The sequence below is a fragment of the Apium graveolens genome, chromosome 2 (genome assembly GCF_009905375.1).
Source record: "Apium graveolens cultivar Ventura chromosome 2, ASM990537v1, whole genome shotgun sequence".
Taxonomy (NCBI): Eukaryota; Viridiplantae; Streptophyta; class Magnoliopsida; order Apiales; family Apiaceae; genus Apium; species Apium graveolens.
The window spans coordinates 259,067,839-259,082,472 of record NC_133648.1 but is presented as its reverse complement, the minus strand read 5'-3'; the positions used below and the strand labels follow the sequence as shown (position 1 = coordinate 259,082,472).

Below are 14,634 nucleotides of genomic sequence, written 5' to 3'. Positions count from 1 at the left end.
TAAACCCTACCTTAAGTTATCTCTAAAACTTTCCATTTATGCCTTAGTGTATCTTTGCAAATTCTATGGATCTGTGACTTTTCTTTATCAATTAATCTTGGCCTTTGATCTTGTACTCTTCAAGATGCTTTTGTAGACTTTTCAATCTAAGTGATTAGATCGTTTGTTGATTAATAATCATGAATATTTAACTTGTCTGCATTCTGTACTTTGAGCTTCATGTCGAGATCTCCAGTTTGGTGTATAGAGAGCTGACATCTCGATAAGTATAATGTCTTATCGAGATCTCTTAGTTCTCTATAAGTGTTTTGACTTGTCGAGGACTCCAAGTTCTCTATAAATAAATTTGGCCTCTCGAGGTCTTTGAGTTCTCGATAGGTAACTTTGACTTGTCGAGATCTCTGAGTTCTATATAAGTGAACTTGGCTTGTCGAGGTTTCCAAATCTCTGCATGTAGAAACAACTTGTCGATATCTCTACTATTCACATCTTCATTTGCATTGTCGATATCTCTTAGTTCTCGATATGAAAAAATGACTTGTCGATATCTCCAATCTTCATTTGACTTGTCGATATCTCCGGGACTTCTCGTTAGACCAATTTTGACTTCTCAATAAGTCATTCTGAAGTTCTCGAATGACTTCTCTATATGACTTGATCTGTGACTTGTATATATCTTGACTTAGAATATTTTTCCCAAAACGGATTTATTCAACTCCATGTTTCTTCAAAATTTCACTGAGACATGATCTTTTTGATCTTTTTCCAGAATTTATTCTTAGGCTTTAGACTGTTTATAGAAAAATATTCCAGTATAATCTTTGACATTTTTACAGACTCAAGTAATATAGTACAAAATACAAATTTAGATTATCATACAGCTAATTTTTAGGGTTGTCAATTTGACTTAGTCTTGTTATGATTTCATAATTTTTACGAAGGGGGAATTGGCCCAAAAATTGGATAGATTCGTAAAACAAAAGAATAGCCTGTCAATTAATAATAAATCAAACAATCAATATAATGTATACTAGCATGTAACTCGTGCGATGCACAGACTAAATAGTCGGTTTAAGTGTTATTGAATACTTTTTTAAATAATTTTATTAGGTATACATAATTGTTAGTTTGTTTTTAATTGATCAATGCCTTATTTTATTCTTAATGTTATTATTTTTTAAGAAAGAGTCCGTAATAGTTAATTTTATAAATATCACTTAAATGAGTTAGGCGTGTTTCTATTAAAATAATTAATATTGTAAACTACTCCTAAAGTTAACATATGTCAGCATAGTTAATTAGTTAAATTTTGTTTTAATAAAATAATATGGATGTTATAGACATAAAGCAAACTCCTTTATTATATAATTTCGTTATATTAATCAAATCTAATTGTTTAAATTTAGTTTGTTTTTTCATTTTAACCCGGTTTGAAAGTTATTTTATTTTTTTTACACATATGAGTATTATATATTATTTTGGTTTGCTTAATATCATTATATTGATTAATAAATTATTTTTCAATATTCATTTTTGTTTTATCCCGGTTTAAAGTATAATTTTTTTAATGCATAAGTAATATTTATTATGATTATTTTTTTTCTAAATAATATTTATTATTTTGTTTTAACCCATCAAAATTTTTAGTATTCCGTCTTTAATATAACTAACTATAATTAGTTATATAGTTTCGAAAGTAAGTAATAAATTCTTGCATGAGATAGTTTCGAAATTAAAGAGAGTTACATAGAAGAAGTAAGTTATTGAAAGTAGGCAATAAATCCTTGCATAAGATAGTTTTAAAATTACATAAAGTTTTGTAAAAGAAATGAGTTATTGAAAGTTGATAAAAGATAATTTTGTATTTATTTTTTCTTGAAAGCATTAATAATATTTTAGAAAAGTCTTAATCAACCAAACCAACCAAATATGTTCATAATAATATAGTAGAATGTAAATAAATACTAATACTTTTATTCGCATGAGTCATTTGTTACACACAAAAATACAATTGAGCAGTCAATTCATCGACAGTAGCCCATCAGCATACAAGGGCGACCCATGTTCACAAGGCTATAAACGTCAAGTTCGATGGGAACGAAATTCAAACCGAAAATAATAAGAAAAATGTCATTTCTCGGTGCCTATTTTTAATATCTTTTAATCGATTAATATTAGTAAAATAAATTATATTTTTGTTTTAGACCGCCCCATTTGATAACAAGTGAATGAGTAAATTTGAACAGAATGAGTGAGTTCAGGGGTGGAACCAGAAATCTAACATGTGGGGACCAAAATAAATAAAAGTAGAAAACATACCAATTTATTTGAGATGTGCACGCCTTTCTTTGATCAAATAAAAAGAATCAATGATGTCCTCGGCAGAAATGGTCTCCGCAATCTCCTTTTCAATATACACTATCAAATAATCCCTAAGAAATTCATCTTCCATTCGATTGCGAAGACTTGTTTTCACAATTTTCATAGCAGAAAAAGCTCGTTCAGATGTTGCAGTAGATGCTGAAAGAGTCAAGACAAGCCTTAATAGTCTAACCCATAATGTTGTAGTTCACACTATATATGGATTTTTTCATCTCCCAAAAAATCTTCTGAATAAAATTTTTCAGCTAACTTGCAAATGTTTTCTATGTTGAAAGACCTGTAACCATCCCTAAGATTTAGTGATGCACTTAAAATGAGAAGCTCCGTCATTTGTTCACTGAATCTATTATTTAGCTCCTGTAATCGTTGATCTATGACAGCTGTAAAGATTTCTACTCGGTAATGATGTTCCATTATCACCATTTGCTTATGTTTTCCTTGTCGACGAAGAGATTTAAGCACATCAAAGTAGGGAGCATTCATATCTGGAATCAAGATAGTATGTCGTTCACAAAATGATCTCACATTTTCTAAGAGACTCTCCCAACCATCACTTCTCAATTTTTGAATCAACATCTTTGTAGTAGAAACCAGATGCATGGCATTTAAAATATCTTGAGACTTTTGTTGTAATGCTCGACAAAGTAGATCAGTAATAACTAATTGTAATTGATGTGCTAGATAATGAATGTAATATGCATAAGGACAATCTTTAAGAAACAAGGCTTGCAGCCCATTCCACTCACCACGCATATTACTGGCACCATCATATCCTTGACCTCTTATGTTCTGGACATTAAGATTATGATGAGACAAAATAGCACATATTTCAGTCTTTAAAGTTAAAGAAGTTGTATCTTTAACATGGACTAATTTTGAATGAAATAATTAACAAAATCAATAAAATTTTGTATAATCAATTCTCAATTTCAATTTTTTTTTTAAATCTAGGGGGACCAAAAAAATTTTTGATAGTAAATTTTAAAATTTTATATTAAAATTTTGGGGTTATTCCGCAGTTGGCGGGGACCGGGGCTCCCTTTGGTCCCCCTAGTTCCTCCCATGAGTGAGTTTGTGTTTTTCAGATGGTTTGTTTAGCCATATTAACTTTTGAATGACTAAAAAATTAGCTGAAGGAGTGGGCTAAAATTTTCTATCTGAACTACTATTCATGAAATTTGTACATGTTCTTTATATTAATTACTTTTTTTATCTAATAAACTTCTCTTTTAATTTATGTTAACATTCCTCGTATTATGTAATCGTGGTTACAAAAAACTTAAAAATATATATTTTTTTAAATATCACATTTCTAATATCATATATAACGAAAATAATTGTCTTTTATCATAATTAATTTAATTACAACTATTAAATATTTTATAATTTTAAATTTTTAATATTATATTGGGTTATTAAATATTAATAAAATATTTGTACATACTGAATAAATGATTTATTTAGGAGTATTAATAGATATCTAAATTTAGATATTATTTAATTAATTTTTTTTTATAAAAATGATCCTTTAGAATTTTTGATTCAGATTTATCAAATGACTCAAATCAATCATTCAGAAATTTGATTTATTCAGAAATTTTAACCGTTCAGAAAATACTATCCAGGTTTAATCTCCGTTAATGCTATGTTCTGAATTCGATTTCATCAATGGCCAATTTCGAGTTTAATTTTTTTTAATAAATAAAGTAAATATAAATGTGTTTTATCAGAATTTGTACTTTTAATAATTAGGCATTTTCAACCATTTAAATTGTTTTGAAAATAAATCGGTGTTTATACCGGTTAAAATAAATAGAAATTTAGGTCGGGTCAAAATAAATAAGTGTAAGAGATTCCCTTTAAACCTCCCAAGTAAATGGATATTGCATATGTATTTTAAATTAAATTTATTTATAATAATTAAGTATATTTTAGTTAAATTATTATTTTTAAATAATTAAGTCTACCAAATAGTTTTAAAATAAATGAATGTATTACTTGTCCTAGAATAAATGGGCAAAACTCTTAACTTTTTGATATTAAAAATTGAAAAATTCTCAGATTAATATTAATTTTTTAATTTTAAACTATTATTTTTTGGAAGGCCTTGACAAATTTTTTGGAACGTGTTATGTTTTTATATAATAGTACAATATAAATGATAGATTATTATTTGAATTACTAAAATTAATTTTGGAAGTGTTTGGTTGAGGTATGAAAGAAGTTGGGTGCGTTTAGAAATTAAGTTGATAACAATTCATAGAGTTTATAGTGATATTAGAAACATGATTTATTTTTTTAATTAAATTATATTTATTTAAACTTTATTTTGAAACGTGTTAACATATTTTTAATAAGTGTAAAAGATGTCCACTTTAAACCTCCCAAGTAAATAGATAATGAATATGTATTTTAAATTAAATTTATATAAAATAATTAAATATATTTTAGTTAAATTATTTTTTTAAATAATTAAGGCTATCATTTATTTTTAAAATAAATGAATGTATTACCCGTTCTAAATGAAACCATATTTGACCTAAAATTGGTTGGTTTCATTTATTTTTAGGATGATGTTAACCAACCAACTAAATGAAACCATATTTTATTTGACTTATAATAGTATAATATAGATGAGCTTAGAGTTTCTAACGGCCATAATTGAATATTTTTGTATAAGTGTAGCCTAAAATCATATTTATCGAATGTTTTTGCACGATCCAATCGTACGAATTTGAATATTAAGTCACAATATAGTTACTGGAATTTTTTTATGCAATTCCAACTGGCATAGTATTGAACCTATAATGATTTTATTTTCTTATGTAATGTTAACACAATAGAGTTTAAATGATTACGTTTTGTCATACAGTTACCGATACAAATTATAAAATCATTTGAAAATTCACATACATACTGATTTTTACATAATATTTATATCCGTACAGTTGGATTTATTTAATTTAATACTTAAATATTATGAATTTGAGGCGCACAAATAGATTTTTTTTATTATGGCCTTTGTGTAGTTCAATTCAAAATCAATCAATATAATGTATGTAGGGTTTGGAGTTTCTAAATGTTATTTTACAACTTTTTTTATTAGTACGATCATAATCATAAAGATGTGGAAAATAGATCAATATCGTCCTCTCAAACAATTTTATATCTAAATTCTATATAAAATGATATTATTTTCATAGATAATATTAACCGTGGAAACCGGGCGTCCATTTTTTTTGTTGAAAAGTGATTAATTCAAATCGTTAAATTTATTTGAGAATTTGAATATTTATTTATATTTAACAAATATTTACATTAATATGATTAAATTTTAAAGTGGTTATATTAGGTTAATTTAATATTCTTAAACCTCTTTTAAAGTTAAATATCAGTAAATTTGAGGTATGTTAAGAGACGACTTTATATAATGTCCTTTAGACTTATTTTCTCTGTGTATAAAATTGAAAATCACAAATGAACTGATCTAGTTCTTTTAGATTTTCAAATTTTAATTACATCGTCTAAAGCCTGGAGGTCCATTCCATGACCAGGAAATGCGACAATAAGAGATGGGTAGTAAGGTTGAAAATTGAAATGCTTGATAAAAGCATTGTTTAACATTAGAAATAAGGTGTAAATGCTTTTTAACAGAGTATCGCTTAATTAATTTAGTAATGAGGGTGAAAATGCATGTTAGAAGCCGAATCTCATATAGATTTATATAATTTGTATAAAACCAACACTTTGGAAATTGAAGGACAAATGATGTGGGTACGTTACAACCATAATGGCGAATTAATGTTGATGTGACAACTAAAATCATAAAATATTTCAAAGAAATAAACAAGGATTAGAGCAATAAACATGTTGTGGGTTTTTGCGAGCTACAATGCTTCAGCGAAATGGGTCTTGAAATATGTCAAAAAAATTAAAAGGATTGGAGGAAGATAAGCTTGACATGAAGGCGGCTAAGGGAAAGAGCCCAACATGTCTAGGACCTTTTTGAAGAAGAGATCTCCCACAAGAAATGTAATTCTACAAGGTAGGAAGGAGCCTGTTTTCCCTACAAAATAACCAAACTCGATCTACTGTTCATTCCCATAGGAAAACTATGTGATGATCTATATTGCGTATACAACTTACGAAAAATAACATAGTTGGGGAAAATCTACTACAAACATCAAAATGGAAGAGCCCTTCATATGTAACAAATTAAGGCTACATGACTGAGAACCGGAAGCACCTAGGAGTACTTAAATGATAAACAGCTGCTAGCAGAAATATATACATCAACCGAACTTGTTCACCCAAGACATTAGCAACTAACTATTGACACTTCCATCATTCCTGCTCCTGCATTACTATCTCCACCAGATCATCCTACGTCACCATCTATTTATAGTAAGTAACACAAACAAATTTATAAATACAAACGAGTGAGTAGCCAGCTGTAATTACAATCTTCATCAACGATTGATTGCTGCATTTTTCGTCGTTCTTTGTCATTTCTGATCGATTTAGGAAAATCTACAAGGTGTTTCATGTTCTGAATCTCGTCATTTTTACTACGATCTGATAACCTGCTTGCTATGATCTGATAAACTGATTGATGATATGTTAGGATTTGTTCAATTATTTTGATTCATATTGTCTGATTACGAATAAGAAATTAGGTTAAGAAAATGTACTGTTAATTTCTCTTTGATTGTATATTGATTGATTCTGTCATGGCCTTAACTACCGATACTACAACTACAAATGCTCAAACGAACTTTGATCAATCAACCGTTTACTATATTCACCCTTTCGATGCGAACACGACATATCTCATTTCTGTAAAATTTAATGAAATAACTTTAGTAACTGGAAGAGATCGATGATGCTTATTTTATCTACTAAGAAAAAATTAGGATTTGTTAAGGGAACACTAGATCCGCCTGAAGTAAATTTACCAGACTATTATGCTTGGGAACATTGTAATTCACTAGTGATTTCTTCGATTCTGTTTAATCTTGATGAGACGATTACAAGGACTGTATTATTTCTTAAGAATGCAAGATCTATTTGAAAAGACTTAGATGAAAGGTTTGGATCTTCATCTATTACAAAATTGTACTCATTGGAGCAAGAATTGATTGAAATTTCTCAGAATAATCAAACTATTTCTAAATACTACATGAGACTTAAAACTATTTGGCATATCATTGATGATGTGAATCCAATTCCTACCTGCACATGTGAGAAATGCACTTGTGATTTAGGTTAAAAATTTATGAATAAGTTACAGGAACAGAGCTTGTTGCAATTTTTACTGGAGCTGAATGATATATATAGTGTTGTTAGGGGACACATCTTAATGATGATACCGCTCCCAACTGTTTCTCAGGCTTACAGATTGGTAGCACGGGAAGAGAATCACAAAGAAATCTCTCAAGTTCATTTGACTGGTGAAAATTTAGCATTTGTTGCAGACATGAAAAATTACACAGCCTACAGTAATCAGCAGGTCATTCAGTCAGAGAACACCAACTGAACATAACAATCCTAGATCAGTCTTTACTCATAGGCCTGCATTTTCTCCTAGCCAATATTTACTCAGAATTCCGGACCAAGAAGGCCATCTAAACATTGAGCAAACTATTATTGTACTCACTGTAAAGTGCAGGGCCATAATATTGATAGATGTTTTCAAATTCATGGTTTCCCTCATTTATTTAAAGGGTTTAAGGATAAGAAAACTGGTTCAACTACTGCTAATGTTGTGACACATAGAAATATTGATCAAAGTTTATCTCAGAATAATAGGTGGCTAACTACACTGATGCTCAACATGGTGCTAGTAATCTCATTGATGAACATTATTCCCGGTTAGTAGATTTACTCAATGAGCAATTTCCTCAGAATGAAGATGCTAACATCCATGCTCTATTAGCAGTTATAATCTGTTTATTGAGTAGTTCAAACTATAATTGGATATTGGACAGTGATCCTATAAACCATATTTGTCCAAACTTGGAATACTTTATCGATTAGGTACATGTTAATGGTCTTGAAATGCAATTAACTATCCTAGATGGTAACAAGATACCTGTGTTGCATAAAGGCGCATTAATTCATAAAGAAAAAATAACTCTGACAGAAGTTCTACATGTTCCAGAATTCCATTTTTCTCTCATTTCTGTTAGCAAATTATGCAAGGACATGAACTATAAAATGCTATTTTCTGACAGCAAGTGTGCTCTGTAGGTCCATTCTCAGAAAGAGCCACTAATGCTTCTTTGTAACTTGAGTGATAGACTATATACAGTCTCTACTAGTAAATAATTGGATGATTCTTCACCACAACATTCTATCTGCACTGCTTCTCTGTCTCTAAGGTTGAAGAATACAAAATTATGGCACCTGAGACTTGGCCATCTACCTTTCTCCTAGATGATATTTATCAAACCTGGATGTAATAATTTCAGCAGTATAGTTTGTCACATATGTCCAGCTGCTAGACAATGTAGAAAATAATTTCCTCATAGCTTTGTTAAAACTTCTGGTGTTCTTGAAATGTTACATATTGATTTTACTCGTTACACGTGGGTTCATTTGCTGCAGAATAAATTCGAGGTTTCAATTGTACTCGAGAATTTTGTTAACTATGCAGAAAATCAGTTTCAGCCCAAAGTTATTTGAATTCATTCTGACAATGCACTTGAGCTTATATCAGGAAATATGAAATAATTCTATCTAAAAAGGGGAATTACTAATCAGACCACTTGCATTCACACCCCTCAACAGAAGGTGGTGGTTGAACGCAAACACCGTCATCTCTTAGAAACTGCTTCTTCCATATTTCTACAGTCTAAGTTACCAGCAAGATTTCGGGTGACAGTATTTTATGTGCCACGTATCTCATCAATTGAATGCCCTTGTCCAGTCGTGGAAATAAATCACCTTACTTTAAGTTATATAAATCTGAACCATCTTTTGTTAATCTTCGTCTTTTTGGTTGCCTATGCTATATCACTACATCAAATGTGAATTGATCCAAGTTTTCTACCCGAGCTAATGTTGATGTGTTCCTTGGTTATCCTTCTATACAAAGGGTTACAAGGTTTTGAATCTCACTACTAATCAAGTTCAGGTTTCTCGTGACGTGGTTTAGCATGAATTTCATTTTCTATTTCGGATATTATCTGATTCTACTCATAAATCCTATCTAGATTCTATATTTTTTCCCTCTTACACAACACCTATTGATTTTGATCATATTAATGTTCCTTCTTCTCTTCCCACTAAAATTGAAAGTCCCATTATTAATCATAATTCTCCTTCATTAATTAATCAAATTCATAATATTCTACTTATTCATCAAGCCCATGTTCTGATACTGATAATCATTCTGATGCTGATACTTCTATTATATTGCAACATCGTATTCCTCATGTTTAAACTTTAACTAGACAACTGCATCCTCCTTCTTATCTTCAAGACTTTCATTGTCACATTGCTACCACTTTCACTTCTTCTCACATCTATAATTTTGTATCATTTACCAATTTTTCTCCTGCTCATAAGGCACACAATTCTCAGCTTTGTAATATTATTGAACCTCAATTATATCATGAAGCTTGTACATACCCTATTTGGATCGAAGCCATGAACAAAGAGCTGCAAGCACTTGATTCAAATCACACCGGGGATCTTGTGCCTCTTCCTACTGGAAAAAGACCCATCGACTGCAAATGGGTCTACAAGGTCAAATTAAAGTCTGATGGCTCTCTTGAACGGTGCAAAAGGTTTTAATCAGAAGCTCGGTATTGATTATCAAAAGATGTTCTCTCCAGTCAATAAAATGGTTACTTTTCGATGTTTAATAGCTTTAGATGCTAGTAAAAAATGGAATATGTTTTAAGTAAACGTTAATAACGCGTTCTTGCACGGTGATTTGAAAGGAGAGGTATATATATGATACCTCCTCTTGTCTTAACTGTCCCTCCCCAATTTGTTTACAGACTCATTACATTATTTACGGACTTAAATAAGTATCCCGTGAGTGGTTTTCAAATCCTGTTTCTAAACTTACTGATCAACATTTTGTGCAGTCAAGAAATGATTACAGCCTTTTTATCAAACAAAATGGTTCTTTAGTCACAATTATGGTCATTTATGTCGATGATTTCATCGTCGTTGGTGATGATCTTGATTCCATCCTGTCTATTAAATCTCATCTTCATCAAGTTTTTATTATTAAAGATTTAGGTCTTTTAATTTTTTCATTGGCATAGAGGTTGGATATTATACCAATAACATTACTCCTAGTCTAGCAAAGTTCACATAAGAGTTGCTGGACGAATGCTTTTTTGATGTTCCTCTTAAAACTTCCACCCCACTCCCTTTGAATTTAAAATTCACTGAAACTAATGGGTCTTTAATATCTGATCCTGAATTATACCGTTCCTTAGTTGGCAAACTTAACTACCTCACTAAAACACGTCCAGATTTGTGTTATGCGGTTCAGGTCTTAAGCCAATTCATGCAACATCCATACGCTGATCATTTAGTTGCTCTTCTTCACACTCTCAAATATGTTTCTACTTCTTCTAATCAAGGAATTATTCTTCAGGCTGCTGATTCTTTGACACTTCAGACATACTTTAATAATGATTCAGTTGCTTGCCCCATGTCTCTAGGTCTATCACATGATATATTCTTTTATTTGGAAAATCTCAAATGGAGACCCAATGTAATAACCCCAGTTTTTGAAATTTTTGTAATCCTAATGAATACTAACTTTTTACTAATTGTGCTGATTAAGGAAAATTGTCAGACCATGCTATATAAAAGTACTGTTATGGAAATTCTGATATCGTATTAGTATTCCATAAAGTAAATGAGTGTATGTAAAGGTCGTCAGAATTCAAATTCGAACACTTTGATTTTTCCCGAAAATCCACCAGATATCGAAAGAATTAAGTATAAGGTAACATGATTAAAAGGAATTCAATTCAAGGATTATAATAGAGGATCATTAAAGAAATATAAGATATTAAAAATGGTTCAGGGAAGCCCAAGTAATAAGATCCCGAATATGATCCCTCAAACGATCAACAAGAGCGAGAGTTAAGCGAACCGTAAACCAAATAAGAGACCAAGAGTCAAGCTTGTACAAGAAGCAAGGGAATTAAACAAGTGGACTAAAAACAAGATGACATCATCAAACCACAAGGAATTGGCACATGGTAATGAAATGATGCAAGCATGATGATGTAAGCATTTGGAAAAGATATTTAGGCAAGGTTGATTATGGACCAAGTATTTTAACCAACTAACTAACCTAGGTTAAGAGTTAACCAAGCAAGCTAGCATATAAATAGGAAGTAACCAAGCAAGCAAAGCTTTTCTTCACCCCCTATTTCCTTCACAAAGCTCCCAGCCTCTTTCTTCAAGAAAATAAAGTCCAAGCTCCACCACTTACAGTTCATCAACGCGTAAGTGGCTGGGCGATAGTACAACATGAGGTCCTAATGCGGTCAGGGTGATGACCGGCAAGGAATTCATCCATCTACTAGTAGAGAAGTGACTTGGTTGATATCTTTGCCTGATCAGCAAGGTATCGGGTTTATGCCAAAGCTTTCCACCTTCCAAAATTATTGGGTATTAAAACTCTGTTTATACTTTTCATAATAGAGGTTTTCAAAGAGTATATGAAAGATATATATATATATATACATATATATATATAGACATAATGAAGTATCTCGTAAGTTCATTTCTTTTAAATGATATTTCAAAGATTAGTTTAATTCAAGGATTGTAACAAAGGATCACTAAAGGAATATAAGATATTAAAAAAAGTTCAGGGAAGCCCGAGTAACAAGATCACGAATATGATCTCTCAAACGATCAACAAGAACGAGAGTTAAGTGAACCGTACAACAAATAAGCGACTAAGAGTCAAGCTTGTTCAAGAAGCAAGGGAATTAAACAAGTGGACTAGAAACAAGGTGACATCATCGAACCACAAGTAATTGACACATGGCAAGGAAATGATGCAAGCATGATGATGTAAAATTTTGGAAAAGATATTTATGCAAGGTTGATTATGGACCAAGTATTTTAACCAACTAACTAACCTAGGTTAAGAGTTAACCAAGAAAGCTAGCATATAAATAGGAAGTAACCAAGCAAGCAAAGCTTTTCTTCTCCCCCCATTTCCTTCACAAAGATCTCGACCTCTTTCTTCAGGAAAATAAAGTCCAAGCTCCACCACTTACTATTTTGCAAGGTAATTATCTAAGCTCCTCCTTGGTTAGTTACATGCTCCCTAGAAATATTAGCTTCAAATTCCGTTCCTAGATTTTTCTATAATTCATCCAAGAAGATGATGAATAGTAACTTTCAAGAACACATTTTATTTTCTTGATTTTATTTGTAAGATCATGAATGGATGATGGATTAGGTGTAGTAGTTGTATAAGCATGTTTAGATCTTTGTTGTTAAGTGATTTGTTGATTATTGGAGTTAACAGTAGTACTTGTTGTTCTTGAAGATTCTTGACTTGATTTGACTTAGATCCATGGTATAATGTTGGTGGATGAGTGATATTGTTTTTTGGTTGTGTTGGGGTTGTATTGTGGTGGTTTGGTATTGTTTAGTTATGCTACAAATTGGGAAACCATGTAAACATATATAGCCGTCGTAATGCCCGTTTTCCTGTAGACTATTTTTATGCTTAACTTTCGTAATATAATACCCACTTTTATGAACTCACCATTTCCATGATTAAATAGTTAATGTTTTAAGCTTCGTTTTGATATGTGGTTCTCTAAGATCCGATTTACGGTTTAGGATAAACGACTGTTTTAAATAACAGCGTTTCGCGAACGAACCTTTACCCCTCGCGTAACTTTGAGACCATGTTTAAGGCCCTTAAAAAACTAATCGGATCACGAAACAATTATGTAAAGTGGATTAGGCAGTTGGTAAAGTCCTCGCGAAAGAGTCGCCTTAAATTGTTTAACGGTTATTTTTATAAAAATGGTTGAGCCGAGGATATGTGAGCGACTATCGTAAACCCTTGAGCGTGAAAGCGAGCGTTAGGTTATGATTGAATAAAGTCTAGTTTCTTAAGCGACCGAGGATTAATAAGGTTACCTGCCTCATCCCATACCCATTTCCACCCAGATCGCTCGGACAAGTTTCTTCCCGAATTATTGTTGTTGTGATGTTATATATACTGGCTTTATAACCTGTGCAATGCACGGGTGTTCATTAATATCTTTATATTATTTAAAATTATAATAAATTTCTTTCTGGATCAATACCTTATTAGTATATTTATAAATAAAAATAAAAATATTTGTTGTTGGCGGGATTCGAACCTAAATCTTGGGTAGTGTATAAATAATAATATAAATATTTGCTGTTGGTGGGGTTCAAACCTGGGAGTTTTAGTAGTGTATAAATAATAATATAAATATTTGTTGTTGGCGGGGTTCGAACCTGAGAGTTTGAGTAGTGTATATTCTTTTAGTATTTAAATCTAACGGTCCTCATCACTTGATTAAAAATATCCGACGATCATAAATAAGGATAACCAAACCAACCAAAAAAAGATATACCAAATTATACCCCATTCTGGTTACTACAATATAGTATAGATATGCATTATCTTGGGATAAGTGCATGAATATTGTTAGCAAATCTTGTGTTATATTGTTGCATGTATATTTTGGGAAGCATGTTGATATGATATATATATATATATATATATGCATGCATATTTTAAAATCTTGATATTTCATTATCAATACCATTGCTTAAACAATGCATTATACATATGCTAGAGATAAGCAGTACTTCTGTATACCCTTAATATAGTGGACCCAAAGTTGAACATTTTTCTAAAGCGGGAGACGATGTTCTCGAGTATATTATATATATATTTTTTCTATAACTATTAATCGAATAAGGTATATTCGATAGTTTTGAATAATAATCAAATATTATTTTCGATTATCCAAATAAAGATTTTACTTTCGTATAAATATATATTTTGTTAATTATTATTCTTTTCAAGTATTACTTTCAAAACTTTTACTTCATTTATTTTTCATAAAAACTATTCTTTATTGGAATATTATTTAAAGAATAATATTCAGATATCTTATAATATTTTAAAACTGATTTATTTTATTAAATCATCCTTATTCCAAACATTTTCAAAAATGTTTCCAAGTCTTCAAAATAATTTTAAAA

The 14,634-nt window shown here is 30.7% G+C and overlaps 1 protein-coding gene across 1 annotated transcript; it reads right to left on the bottom strand.

Moving 5' to 3' along the window:
- Window positions 1–2,323: 2,323 nt before the first annotated feature.
- LOC141700217 (uncharacterized) lies at window positions 2,324–3,135 on the bottom strand. Its single transcript, XM_074504038.1, has 2 exons — window positions 2,667–3,135; window positions 2,324–2,520 (listed from the first exon to the last, which is right to left on the bottom strand). Exons 1-2 carry the CDS (start codon window positions 3,133–3,135, stop codon window positions 2,324–2,326), a joined length of 666 nt encoding a protein of 221 aa, XP_074360139.1.
- Window positions 3,136–14,634: the final 11,499 nt, after the last annotated feature.